Source organism: Suhomyces tanzawaensis (assembly GCF_001661415.1).
Source record: "Suhomyces tanzawaensis NRRL Y-17324 unplaced genomic scaffold CANTAscaffold_1, whole genome shotgun sequence".
NCBI classification, from domain to species: Eukaryota; Fungi; Ascomycota; class Pichiomycetes; order Serinales; family Debaryomycetaceae; genus Suhomyces; species Suhomyces tanzawaensis.
Genome location: NW_017963636.1, coordinates 1,910,048 through 1,923,266, shown reverse-complemented (window position 1 = coordinate 1,923,266; position 13,219 = coordinate 1,910,048). Strand labels below are relative to the sequence as shown.

The 13,219-nt window shown below is 48.2% G+C and overlaps 6 protein-coding genes across 6 annotated transcripts; 3 read left to right on the top strand and 3 right to left on the bottom strand.

The window, feature by feature from the left end:
* Nucleotides 1-480: 480 nt before the first annotated feature.
* Nucleotides 481-1,869, top strand: RPD3 (Rpd3p; the record flags this gene model as incomplete). Its single annotated transcript, XM_020206480.1, has 1 exon — nt 481-1,869. One exon carries the CDS (start codon nt 481-483, stop codon nt 1,867-1,869), a length of 1,389 nt encoding a protein of 462 aa, XP_020067287.1.
* A 708-nt stretch (nt 1,870-2,577) lies between these two features.
* Nucleotides 2,578-3,661, bottom strand: CANTADRAFT_135789 (uncharacterized protein). The gene has a single exon (XM_020206270.1). The coding sequence runs from the start codon at nt 3,367-3,369 to the stop codon at nt 2,818-2,820; it is 552 nt and encodes a 183-aa protein (XP_020067286.1). The 5' UTR covers nt 3,370-3,661; the 3' UTR covers nt 2,578-2,817.
* Nucleotides 3,662-3,953: 292 nt separating this feature from the next.
* PGA34 (Pga34p) lies at nt 3,954-4,760 on the top strand (the record flags this gene model as incomplete). Its single annotated transcript, XM_020208886.1, has 1 exon — nt 3,954-4,760. The coding sequence occupies one exon, from the start codon at nt 3,954-3,956 to the stop codon at nt 4,758-4,760; it is 807 nt and encodes a 268-aa protein (XP_020067285.1).
* A 1,463-nt stretch (nt 4,761-6,223) lies between these two features.
* On the bottom strand, nt 6,224-7,894 carry INN1 (Inn1p; the record flags this gene model as incomplete). Its single annotated transcript, XM_020209082.1, has 1 exon — nt 6,224-7,894. The coding sequence occupies one exon, from the start codon at nt 7,892-7,894 to the stop codon at nt 6,224-6,226; it is 1,671 nt and encodes a 556-aa protein (XP_020067284.1).
* Nucleotides 7,895-8,452: 558 nt separating this feature from the next.
* Nucleotides 8,453-9,778, top strand: RPC31 (DNA-directed RNA polymerase III subunit). The gene has a single exon (XM_020206269.1). It carries the CDS (start codon nt 8,910-8,912, stop codon nt 9,606-9,608), a length of 699 nt encoding a protein of 232 aa, XP_020067283.1. The 5' UTR covers nt 8,453-8,909; the 3' UTR covers nt 9,609-9,778.
* A 117-nt stretch (nt 9,779-9,895) lies between these two features.
* On the bottom strand, nt 9,896-11,615 carry CANTADRAFT_24801 (MFS general substrate transporter). The gene has a single exon (XM_020207228.1). It carries the CDS (start codon nt 11,581-11,583, stop codon nt 9,964-9,966), a length of 1,620 nt encoding a protein of 539 aa, XP_020067282.1. The 5' UTR covers nt 11,584-11,615; the 3' UTR covers nt 9,896-9,963.
* Nucleotides 11,616-13,219: the final 1,604 nt, after the last annotated feature.

Below are 13,219 nucleotides of genomic sequence, written 5' to 3'. Positions count from 1 at the left end.
ACAAGCCATCAAGTATCAAATGCCAGCTGAATAAGAAGTCATAAATTACGCATATTTGTTGAATCCTGCAAGACATGCGAAACATGGTAAATTGCCCGGATTTACTCCAGAAAGCCATAAAGCAAAGATGAATAGCTTGAGTTAGAGTCAATTACGCAGATTTCCAACTTCTGGAAGTCGTCGAGGATCAATAGATCCGAAAATTAGCTCTGCTAACGTCTGCACCGTAAACATGATCAACAAATATACACTTGCAATTCATAAATTAAACAGAATTACTGGCTTTTTAGATCAATAAATATACCTAAAATAACGAAATCACCCACGACGTTTTACTGGCTCCATAAACTTGATCAATATACCTTGCCGTACAAAGACTAATTCTCCCTTGACTAAAGTGCTTATCCTCCTATGCACTCCTCGTGCACTTTCCAGCCCCTCCCTTTTTGCGACTTTTCCAGATGCAAATAATCCACCATCATGTATGTCGAGCTCCCGTTTGACGAATTCAAAGTGCTGCCTGCCAAGCAGCGGGTGGCGTACTTCTACGACCAGGACGTGGGAAACTACTTCTACGGCACTGGCCACTGCATGAAGCCGCATCGGATCCGGATGACACACTCACTCATCATGAACTACGAGCTCTACAAGAAAATGGAGATCTACCGAGCCCAGCCAGCCGCCAAGGACGAACTCACCCAGTTCCACACCGACGAGTACGTGGACTTCATCTCGCGAGTCACTCCCGACAACCTTGCCTTGTTTGAGCGCGAGCAGACGGTGTTCAACGTAGGAGACGACTGTCCTGTTTTTGATGGATTATACGAGTTCTGCCAGATTTCGTGTGGAGGGTCGATGGAAGGCGCTGCCCGCTTGAATCGTGGAGTGTGTGACATCGCAATTAACTACGCCGGTGGTCTTCACCACGCCAAAAAGCTGGAGGCGCTGGGGTTCTGCTACATGAACGACATCGTTCTCGGAATCATTGAGCTCTTGCGAGTCCATCCGCGGGTGCTCTACATTGACACGGACGTGCACCACGGCGATGGTGTGGAGGAGGCATTCTACACCAATGACAGGGTGATGACAGCGTCGTTCCACAAGTTTGGCGAGTTCTTTCCTGGCACAGGCAACTTGAACGATATTGGTTTGGGCAAGGGCAAGTACCACTCCGTTAACGTGCCGTTGCGGGACGGTATTGACGACGTGCTGTATAAGTCGATCTTCGAGCCCATCATCCGTGCTATCGTCGAGTGGTACCAGCCGTCTGCCATCGTGTTGCAGTGTGGGGGCGACTCGTTGAGTGGCGACCGTTTGGGGCCCTTCAACCTCTCGATGAGGGGGCACGCCAACTGTGTGCAGTTTGTCAAGTCGTTCGGATTGCCAATGATGGTTTTGGGCGGTGGAGGCTACACCATCCGTAACGTGGCCCGGACGTGGGCCTACGAGACGGGGTTGTTGAACAACGTGGTGTTGGAGTCCGAGATTCCTTACAACAGCTACTACGAGTACTACGCCCCTACCTACGAGTTGGACGTGCGTGCCTCCAACATGACCAATGCCAACTCCAGGGAGTACTTGGACAAGGTGTTGCTGGCGGTATTGACCAACTTGGACCACACCAAGCATGCACCATCGGTGCAGATGAATGAGGTGCCTGCGGATGCGGAAGACATGTTCTACGACCGTGATGAGGACACTGCCGAGGCCATGGATACCCAGGGAGGCTCTCAGTACGCCAAAGACAAGCTTGTGGAGCCCGAAAACGAGTTCTATGACGGGGAAAAGGACCGTGGCGAACGCAACATCCACACGGTGGACTTGACTGCGCAGGAGATGGAAGAGATCGACGAGTTGAACAAGAACTGAGGGTTGAGTCCAGGTTTAATCAGGAAAATGGCCTTATCAGTGAATTATCGATCAAAATCAGTAATTCAGTCAGTCCAAGGAAATATCGATGATATTTCCAGGCGTGGTGAGGGAAATATCCAAGTATCATATTTATTAACTTTTAGTGCTCGAGGCTGGCCGCATCCAAAATCCCAAGTGTATTGCAACCATACTTCAATACTTGGATGCTACTCCCTGGGCGACGATACATTCAGTACTGCTCCTGGTCTTCCACGCAATTTCCAAGTATAAATGCATCCATACCATAGCACCAGCTCTCCCAAGCCAAACAAGTATAATATCCTCTTTGGTACAACACTGCACCATGCTCGGCTCGCCAGATAATGGTGTAACATCCATCCATACCACAATTTGGAATGCTACCCAGAGGCCTAAGCCACGTATCCGTGCTAGACGACTGGCCCAAGCCAAAGACCAAAATGGCATGTATCTGTACTATACTTGGATGCTACTGCGGCTTAGACTATCTGGATGGTACTCTGACTTAGGAATGCTGTTGGAGTGCTACTCGAGGCCTCCAATCCTAGCACTATCCAATGCAGTGGTACTTCAGCTGGAACTTGCCACAGTAGCCAATATCGAAGTATAAGCTCCAGCCATCTATTACTTGTGCTACTCGGGTTTCTCCAAGCAATAATCAATAAAATCAGTGCTACTCTGGTGAGACTCCTCTCAAGCAAAAGCATCACATTCATCCACAACCATATGAGTGCTACTCGCCAGTGCCTAAGTAATACTATAATCAGTGCTATTCAGCTGGTAAGCCAATACATCGTCCCTGCCACAATCCTCGAGCTACTCGGACCTACCAAGCCAATATCTAAGTATAATATCTGTACTATAATAGTTGGGTAGCAGGGCCTCAATGGATTCAGTGCGGCTTGGCTAGACCTCCCAGCAATATAATCAGGCTGGGCGCCCCAATCCAATTAAAATCAGCTCTCGCTGGGCCATTCTGAGCCATTCCAGAACAGAATGTGACGGGGCGCTATCAGGCGTCTGCCCTCCATTCCCCGGATTGGGCCTCAAACATCCTTGATTGCCGATGGGTCCGTACTGGCGTGTACGGAGAATTTCCTGGCATGCAGAGGCGTTTGCGTCTGCTGGCTCGGGATAGCATCCGACTGGCCTTTCTGTAAAATATATGTCTACATGTAGTGGTGGTGTAGAGGTTGACGCGATGTCGCGACTGGGCACGACAATTGTGTCTGCGACAATGGGTCGCGCAGCGGATTGTGACCGCGATTGCCATGCGATACTCCACAGTTTGGCTGGATGGCGAGACACGGAATGTTGAGGTGATCTGGCGGTGGCGAGGCAGAGGAGGCGTTCTGGCGCCGCCAACGGTGTCTTGGGTTTGGGGAGCCCTTCAGAGCAGGGCAGCTGGCCCAGCCAGATTCGTATATTGGACAGGCAGATTAGGCCGCGAACATGGCATATGTTTATTTTCTGCCGCATCGGGAAGGTGTCCTACCGCATTGGGCAATAGACGATTCATCGCATCGGTAGTGTCGCTCGCAACCGCGATGCATGCAGCTGTCCTGTCTACGAAACCACCCCAACTGGGAATCGTCAACACGAGACAATAGCAGGCCAGATCCCCACCCCTGGCTCCCCATGACTGGTTCTCAACGACGTGGTTCTCGTTGACACATCGCTGGAAGACGGGCCCGACGAGGCCCAGCACACCCGGCCATCCACCTAGTCCCTCTAGTCCCACGTCCTCTGCCAGCCTGTCACTGCCGTATCAGTGCCATGCGCCCGCCACCTCGCTCACGCCGTTTTCATGCACAGGCTGCAGCACCCACAGACACCGCAGTCGTGCGCCAACCGCTTGCCTGGCAGCCATTCCCTGACCCATTAGCCGGATTTATCTCCACTAGAAAACAAGACCTCGATCCTAAAACATTCTTCTAGCGACACCACTTACCCTAGTCTTTCCTTTCGTTGCCTTCACGCGCAATCCATACTCGTTAATTAGTGTCGTACTTCCTCCCACCCCCCGTCTTTCGTTTGTTTACCACCACCACCATCGTTCTCCAATGTTGTTCAAGACCTTAGCCCCTGCCGCCATCTTGGCCTTAGCTGGCGTTGTTTCCGCTGATGCCGACACCACCCTCGTCTCCACCATCACCGTCACCAAGACGTTGTTGACCCCTCAGGAGTCCAGCAGCATTTCTGCTGCTTCCGTGGCTGCTCTCGAGGCTTCTTCTGCCTCTGAGGCCTCTGCCCAGTCCGCTGCCTCTGCCCAGTCAGCAGCCTCTGCCCAGTCTGCCCAGTCTGCCCAGTCTGCTGCTTCCGTTGCTTCTGTTGCTTCTGTTGACGCTGCCAAGTCTGCTGCCGCTTCTGCTGCCTCCCAGTCCAGCGTTTCTGCTGCCTCTGCTGCCTCCGTGGCTGCTGCTTTGGCCTACGCCGCCTCCACTGCTTCTGCTGCCTCTGTTGCTGCTGTCGCAAGTGCTGCTTCTGCCTCTGCTGCTTCTGCTGCCGCTGCCGCTGCTGCCAAGACCACCAAGGCCCCAAGTTTGACTGGTTTTAACGGTGTGATTGCGGTTGCCACTTCCAACTCCACCAACTCCACCACCTGGTCTAACACCACCTCCTGGACCAACACCACCAGCTCCAGCACTCGCGCCAACACCCGCAACTCCACCACCATCACCTCCCAAAGAGCCTCCTCCTCCTCATCCTCCTCCTCGGGCAGAAGAAACTCGGAATCCTCCGCTGCCCAATCCTCGGCCACCAGACGTGCTTCGTCATCCTCCTCTAACGCTGCCGCTGGCTTTGGTGCTGAGGCTGCTGCCGGTGTCACCTTGGGTATGCTTGGTGCCATTGCCGCTGCTTTGATCTAAGCCTGAACCTATTTCTTGAGAGTCAATGATATGTGTGTTTTATTCTTAATGGTGATGGTATGATGTTTACTTTGTTTTTCCATTATTCCAATCAAACAATTTTACGCCTTACGACCAGTTTCCTTCTGTTATCATGACTATTTATTGTTTGACTTTTTGATGATTCCTGTTGTGGCTCCACATTGTGTGTGATGTTATCAGTCGTTCTACCTGTTGACCAAGTTTTCACTATTGCTATCACTTCACCTGGTTTTTTTACGCCCACATATTACTATACCCTGATACTCTCATTCCTCTATTGTGTAACACTATCTCTATCTTTTTATCAATTTTTGCTTTCTGTTTATACGTTGCTTTATTTTGGAGTTTCCTTGGTTAAAATCATCTTCCACTATTCCCTTCTCCGTGATATTACTCATACTTTTTACTATATTTCTCTCAACTCAAAGGAAATTCCAACTTACTCCCTTGAAGTTAATAAATGACTGGAAGCAATCGGTTTCTTCTAATGAAAGTTGGCTGGCGGCCTAGCAATGTAGTCGGTTTCTGCTGTGATGTGAAAGATAAACTTGAGTCTAGATAGGTTCTAGTTGTGATTACCCAGAAGTCGTTTTCCTACGATTGAATTTCAAAATCAGTGGTCTCTTCTCGTGCACCATTGGCGTTTCATATTGATTCAGCTTTCCGGTCTTCATTTCATTCATCTGTTGCTTGTCTGTTCCAATTAGCCTGGTATTCTGAATATTAAATAGTTGCAACCTCGCGAACTAAAACCAATTTAAAGATGCTCTTTAGATTAGCCAAAGATGAAATCATCACCATGAAATGAATTTAGAGTGTACAAAGGGCAAGTCAGAATTTTCAAGCCCACTGATGATGCCCCTACTATATACTTTTGCAACCAGGCAGTGCTGGCGGTGCGTTTAGCCCGTGCATATGGCTGTGCCTGGATCACAATCGGCATGAAGCACGGGTCACTAACCAAAAAAGACGTGCAAAATTTACCTACAACTAAACCGTGAAAAATAATAATAGTACACCAATCTATATAACAAACTGATAACGAGCGTGGTTGCAGGTGTTATACTTGTAGCCAGTGGTGAAAGAGATGGAAGCGTTGTCCATACATTTTTGTGAGACCAGACTCAAGATGCGAGCCTTGACCTGTGAGGAGTCCAGAACCAAAATACGAGCCTTGAGCTATGCGTCGTGTAACCTGATTTAAGTGAAGGTACAAGGGAGTCTTCGAGAACCTTAGCTAGCCGAAATCTGCAAAGTAGTGGTGCTATCCAATCAATATACCTTACAAAGTATTATTTCTATTACCGTTAATTAAAGCATGATGTCCGTAATAACTATTTTGCCCTTTTGTGTTTTCGTCGTTTCTCCTAATTATCAGGGTCTCTTCTCCCAAATCAGCTGAGAAATCTCACTTCTCATAACCTTATTCTAGTAATTACTTCTCATAGCCTCCTTCCCTGAAGATCTTGCAAATACTTCTCCTTCTCCAACACGTAGTACTCCACCTCAGTCAAGCCCTGGGGCACCTTGGGGGGCACTCGCGGCTTGTACTGGCTTTGGCCATTGTAGTAGTCGTCATCCACCACGTCACTGTCGCAGTCGTTGTTCTGAACTGCTCTCTCAAACACACTGGGAGAGAACTTACCATTGCCCAAGTACCCAGTTCTGGAGGTTCTCAAATCGGTCTCCAACTCTTCCCGGGTAAGGTTCTTTCCGGACTGGAGCCTGAGGGTGGAATTGAGGTGTTCACTAGGAGTTGGGGCATAGAACCGGGGGTCAATTTCGTTGGGGTTGAGCTTGTAGCCCTCGTCAGTGGATCCCGTGGTCAACGATTTGGCCGGCTTGCCCATCATGTACACCTCTGTGGGCACTGGATTGCTATCGTCGTCATCCAAGCCAATGCTGTCAGCAGAGAACGGGATAGCCGTGGTTTTGGGTGGGGGGGCTGGAGGGTCCATATGCAACTTGGTGAATTTTTGGTACAAATCTTCCGGAGGTTTTCTGGACGTGGAACCGCTTTTTGGAGGTGGAGGTAACGGCACGTCCTTGTACATATTAATGTTGGACGATGGCGAGGACTTGATGAAATGGGGTGGTGGGGCCGGTGCCGAATGGGGTGGTGGGACTGGAGGAAGAGGCGTGGGGTCATACTCCGGCTCCTGGAGGTGGTAGTCAAGCTCATACTGCGACTTGGAGATGTCTCTTTGGAGCTGGTCCAAGTTGTCTATGTCGTATTGGCTAATTGGGGATGTCAGCCTGTGCTTAGGGCTGAGGTTGGTCTTCTTGCCTGGAGAAGTGCCTGAATGGGGCGACTGCCACAAATTTGTGATAGGTTCCTTCGACAGAAATTTATTCTTAAGCTTGTTGAATTTGGTGGCATACTTTTTTGCACCCTTTTGCTCCTCTTGGTGCAGGGTGACAAAAACCTGGGGCTCTTCTTCTGCAGACCCATGGCTGCTGGAGAACGGGGTGGTATCAGTGGTGGTGGCACTTCCACCCAGAAATTTGAAGAGCGATGATCTTTTCTCCGAGTTTTGGGAATTTACAAACACCTCTTCGGTGATGGTTCTGGTGGTGTTCTTGGTGGGACTGGGGCTTCTGGAGGCCCCAGAGTCGTAGTATGCGGTGTATTCCTGTGATTGCTGGTGAGGCACCTTGGGAGGGAGCACGGGAGCACTGGGATAGAACGTCATCTCCAAGTAGATCATGCCTGCTCTTCTTCCGTTGAATGTCAAGTCGTACCACTTGTCGTAGATGTACTTTCCGTCGCGATGGTGGTCGGGGGTCGAGAAGATGACCGAGCAGTCGATTTCGACGTTTCCAATGGGGGTGGGATCATGCTTGGTTTCGTCTAACACGTCCAACTTGAGCAATGGCTTGCGGTCTCTGGTGAGTGTGAACCTCATTTCGTGGGTCCATTCGGGGGTCTGGCCTGCCCTGAAATGCGACAGCGTCTTCTGGGCGGTGGTCCCGAGCCGCACTGTCACGTAGGGGCTCTGCTTATCGAGCTTTCGTCTGTTGGGGAGGTGTTTGGCTCTGCAGATCACGATGATGAGAGTTCCATCTGCGGACTCTGGAGGACCGTACTCCTGCGGCTCGATCACGATAGACATTGTTGAGCAGCTGATGTCGGTAGGTACGGGAGGTATTTGTGGGTAACGAGTGCTGGAGCTGTTCTTATCACGCCGTTCGAGAACCAGGGCTATGAGTGTCATCAGGGTTTTGTTTAGGCGAGGATATGGGTCACGTGCGCGTTCCAGCTCGCAGCTATTTACGTTTTGGATGGTTTGGGAATGGCAAGGGAGTCTTGGTAGTTGGGTCCAGAGGACGAGTGGATGTGGGCAGGAAGAGTGAATATTTGGTGTGGTGTCTGCATGTTCACTGCATTGACAGACGTTTTTATGCTGGTGTCACTGGAGAGGCGCAGAAAGCGTCATGACAGGGCGCATGCGAGGACGCACAAGGGAGGGGTGGTGGGGAAGAGGCAGTGGCAGTGGCAGTAGACACTGGTGGCCATGAATTCAACAAGGTGCTGGCATCAAGGGTGGAAGATGTCCCTGGAAATTACAAGGAAATGGCGAGACACGGACGCAGTTGTAGTGGCTGCCAGTGGATTAACTAGCACTAAGCCAGGTAGGGACAAATCCCAGCTACTGTACTCACTCATGGCTTAGGCAATCTGGTAACGTCGTACTGCAACTCTCGCGAGCATAGAAAGGCTTCCAGCGACACCGAATACTGCCTCGAAAGGGTTGGGGGAACTCTGGTGGTCGTAGCTCGTTCCATGGCGTATTCAATCTTGTACGGTACCTACTGCAACTCTCGCTAGCATTAGCGAGACTTCCCTAGCCAGCGCGCTTGTCCCAGTAGTGATAATCCACCTCACTGCGACTCTCACTAGCCAGACCTCCTTGAACCAAATAGATTTTGGTCCGACCAAGCCAGTCCAAAATGACCTTCAATCACAGATTGTGTTTTCACCCTTACACCCTCTCTATTTGACTCCTTAATACTTTAGGCGATCCTTTCCGTAACAGCCTTATCGTAGTACAGACACCGCGACATTGATCTCGATGTCGCACTTCCTCAGCCATAAAAACGAGATGGCCATACGTCTACTCATCAACGATGTCATTTCGGGGTAGAGGCTCTGGCAGAGCACTTTTGCCGTTTGGGTTGGATTACAGCGATGTGTTGTCCTCGAACCACGAGACAGAAAAGGCCCAGATTATCTTGCCCGTCAATGGGCCCTTGAACCAGGAAGAGGAGAGCGAGGCCAAACAAGCGATAGCATTCGCCAAATTGATGGCTGACGGCTCGTTTTACACTGGAACCATTTACGACGCCGCCAACACAGATGATAAGACCAAAGTGGTCCAGAAAGCCACCGCTCCCGATGGGATAGAAAGATATTCCGACAAGTACAAGAAGGTGAAAAAAATCGGCAGAACCATAGAGGAGCACCCTTACCAGCTTGAGGTGTTCCCTGAAGAGTTGTATTCGGTAATGGGAGTCTCCAAGCAGAAGAAGAAGTTGTTGGCGTTGTCTACATTCAAGTCCAACGGTGGTTTGAGGGAGTTCAACTTGAACAACCCTGAAGAAACAGAAGATGAACAAGCCAAATCCATGTTGGAGAAGTTGAGGAACTTGGCAGAAGAGTTGGACAACGGTGATGAAAATAAGGATGAAAACGAAGAGGACTTGGAAGAGGATATGGACGAAGACTTCGACGAAGATGACGACGATGACTATAACGCAGAGAAGTACTTCGATGACGGAGACGATGATGTGGGAGATGCTGGAGGTGACGATGAAGCCGCCTTCTAGGGCTAGCTACTCCTAAAATGCTCGACTAATAAGATACTCTGCTATCGCAAATTGAGCCAGCTCGCCTCCATACAACGGTGAGCAATTCTAAAAAATGTACTATAGCCTAGAACGAATGGTCAATAATAGAAATGAAGCGAAACTGTGTAAACCCGATGCGGCCAGGACAGAGTTTGGTCTATCATTTAGCGTAGCATTCCCGCATGCTACAGACTGTAGTAAAATTGGGATTCTACGTCTTAGTATCACCAAATCTTCATAATCGTATCAACCTCGAAATTCCCTCTTTAATTCGTTACATCTACTATCTTTAAATACCTTATAATAATCACTAAAGTCATATAACCAGATATGGCTAGTAGCGGAATCTAAAATCTAATCTCTTGTTACCCTGAACAGTGGAAGCATGCACGTAGTTCTCCTGCTCCTCGGGAGTCAAAGCGCTCCACTGTGCTTCCTTCTGTTTGTTTCTAAACTGATAGTAAAATCTGCTCAAGATTGCAACTGCTAAAGTAGCAAATGTAATACCGATCAACACCTGGTTGCCCCTCTTGTATAGAGGAGCATCGTCCTTTCGATATATATTTGACCCGATGATGGCAGCAGCCTGGGAAAACATATTGACCACTGCTGCAGAAACAGCCCGAGTTCTGACACCATTGGAGTTGTAAGAACACCAACTGATTGTCAAAGGCCAACTTGGAGCATGCCCCAATAGAACCGTCAATAACCCCCAAGTTCCCCATATATTCTTCTGGGCGTCGCCCCAGAACCTCAACGGAATTAACGTGGCCAAAATCCAGATTGGGATCAATGCTAGAGCAAAAGCCAATGATTTTAGCCTTTCAGAAAGAACACTTAACCCGATCATGGTGATTATCGCAATGACATTGTAAGGGATGGTCAAGGCATTGGTCTGGAAGGTGCTGAACCCCATATGACGAAGAACGATTTGTAAATAGGTAGCAACTGGGGCAGTACAAATATCAGCAAATAATCTGAAAATGTAGATGGGAAGCAAATCATAGTCGAGTAAGGTGTGCAACAATTCCTTGGGACCGACAGGCTGTCTGTTGTTCATATCACCCTTAGTGGGGTCGTCTCTCACCACTCTGTTGACAACAATCTTCTCTTCCCTCTCGGTGTACCAGCCTTTGGGCCTGTACCAAGCCTTGGTTTGCACTGCGGAAGCAGGCATCTTGAAGTAGGCAAAAATCCCCACCAAAAGGGTAAATAAACCCTCAAGCAAAAATAACCACCTCCAACTTTGAGTAATGGCTCCAGTCTTGATTTTCAAGATAGCAAAAGCCAATAAACTGGAGAAAATCGTCGACAGCTGGTTCGAAATGTAGAACAAAGACAACCGGAGCGGGAACTCGGAGTTGGTGTAGAAGTAAGAAATCCAAAGCCCCACATCACAGATAAAACCACCCTGCAATGCTCCTAACAACCCTCTTGTGATGTAAAATCCTGGTGCATTTTTAATCCCTGCTTGACACATAGAAACCGCACTCCACAACACCATCTGGGTAGGAATCCAGACGTCCGCCCCGATCTTCTTAGAGATCAACTGCGAGGGCAACTCGGCCACCAAGAAGCACACTAAGTTGATGGTGTTTCCAATGTTGAGCTGATTGGTGTTCAAACCAAGGTCGGCAAGAAAGTTGTCCGACAACGCCTGCTGCATGTTGTTTCTGTCAAAATTCAATGCGGTGAACATGATGAATGCCCAGAAAGTGACGTAGTACTCGTTTTTCCACAACACCCGTCTTTCTTCCTCCTTGGTCCAGGTGAAGTCGGGGTCGACGTGGAAACGACACTCATACTTGGTCCTCTCGTAGAGCTCAGCATAGTGTGCAGCCACCACTGGGTCCTTGAAAATATGCCATTCCTCGTTATTCTCGTCAACGCTGGAGGACTCGAGGTCCGAAGCGTTTGTCTCCTTGACGACTGGTACCTTTTCTAGCTTGTCCATGTCTAGATAGTAGATTTCTTGGTACTGTGGAAAGTCTGGGCACTGGCACTGTGGTGGCAAAGGAATATATATTTATATATATATGATAATCCTTTATAGAACGAGAATGCCGATCCACGCAACGGTTCACCTGGCTGTTTCAGCCACTATTAGCACTGTTGATTAGATTGGTGATCATCAGCTATAGGCGGTGTGGCTTGTTTGATCTTTTATCATGGCCGATTGCGAAACCGATTGCGAAATTAATTTTGCAATCGGTGTGTGCTAGCATAATGTGGCGCGATTCGCTAGGAGGGCCCTGGTGGTTTCGATAGGCGACTGCGGGTAGATATGGCTAAATCTGATCTCCACTGAGAGACTGCAGAGCGTATAAACGGTGCTAGATGCCACATATGGCTAAATGGTACTAAATTGTGCCAAACGGCACCCAACGGTGTCAGGTGTCTAAATGGTGTCAAATTTGACATAAAATAAATGATGTACGTCTGTTTGGACACGCTGGAAATCCGGAAAAGAGTCCTGTAGCAGTTGCAAATTCGACGTCAAAGTACATCCATACGACCCCTCAAGCCGTGGATACACGGAATCTGAGGTGCGGAATTGGAGTGCCAGCAATCTAGGTCAAGGGGGCTGTGGTAGTGCCCCCGGTTAATCAATTGCATGTGTCCGGCCCGGTTGATATATCCAGTAGCCCGAGGCAAAACAATCTTAAATTGAAAGCTAGTTTTTGAACAAATTAATAATTCACATATTTTGGCCGGATTTGGTTGCTGCCATGACCTATTCTTCTTGGATCGGTTATTTGTCCTGGTATTATCCTGTGGCAAATATTTTATTGTAGGCCTCTGGTCGCACCAAAGATAATATTTTTTTGACTTCTGTCCTTACCTCTGAAGAACCCAATACACAAAAAGGCCACTTAGAAAATTGCTAATCAATCGTCAATTTCGATAGTCGACCCGTTTCGACACAGTGTTCTCCACAATGTGAGAATGACTATGCATATTTTGTGGAGGAGTTTACTGTCCCATTTGTAGCTTTTCAAAAATAAATAATTAAAAGTCAGCACAGTCAAAATTTGACACTCATAAATGAAGTTTGACTGACATACAATTGAAGCATATTTGCACTGGAGTATTTCAACGACACTTGCCATGTGTCGGTTTTCAGCAGTTTGTGGTTCAGAGGTGGATAATTAATAGGGTCTGAAAGCATAATCTTATGAGACGAGCTCCTGGGAAGTACAATCTTATCATGCAGTGATTCAATACCAATTATACCACTAATAAATTTTTAGAAATACCCTTATCTTCTTCCATGCCCTACTAGTACCAAAGATCTCAGAGCAGGCTTGCTTACATGGAAAAATGCACACAGGATGCTTTGAATGGGTATAAATGGTAATTCTACAGTTGAATTATGGCTAATTTATCGATAGTTGACCTTCTTCGAATTGCCTCAAATTTGGATCTTTTTTTGTAGCGAAAAAAAATTCTTGTGGAAAATGACGATATGGGGCTGCAAAATTAAGACGACCGAAAATCATTTCATCACAAAAATACCCAAGAGATAAGGAGAAGTACCTGGCAATGCTTGCACATACTATTTAGAGTTCAACAACAAACTTACAATACAT

Bases quoted from the DNA above. Each gene is read 5' to 3' on its own strand.
- CANTADRAFT_135789 (XM_020206270.1), bottom strand. From the start codon at position 3,369: ATGCGGCAGAAAATAAACATATGCCATGTTCGCGGCCTAATCTGCCTG.
- RPC31 (XM_020206269.1), top strand. From the start codon at position 8,910: ATGTCATTTCGGGGTAGAGGCTCTGGCAGAGCACTTTTGCCGTTTGGG.
- CANTADRAFT_24801 (XM_020207228.1), bottom strand. From the start codon at position 11,583: ATGGACAAGCTAGAAAAGGTACCAGTCGTCAAGGAGACAAACGCTTCG.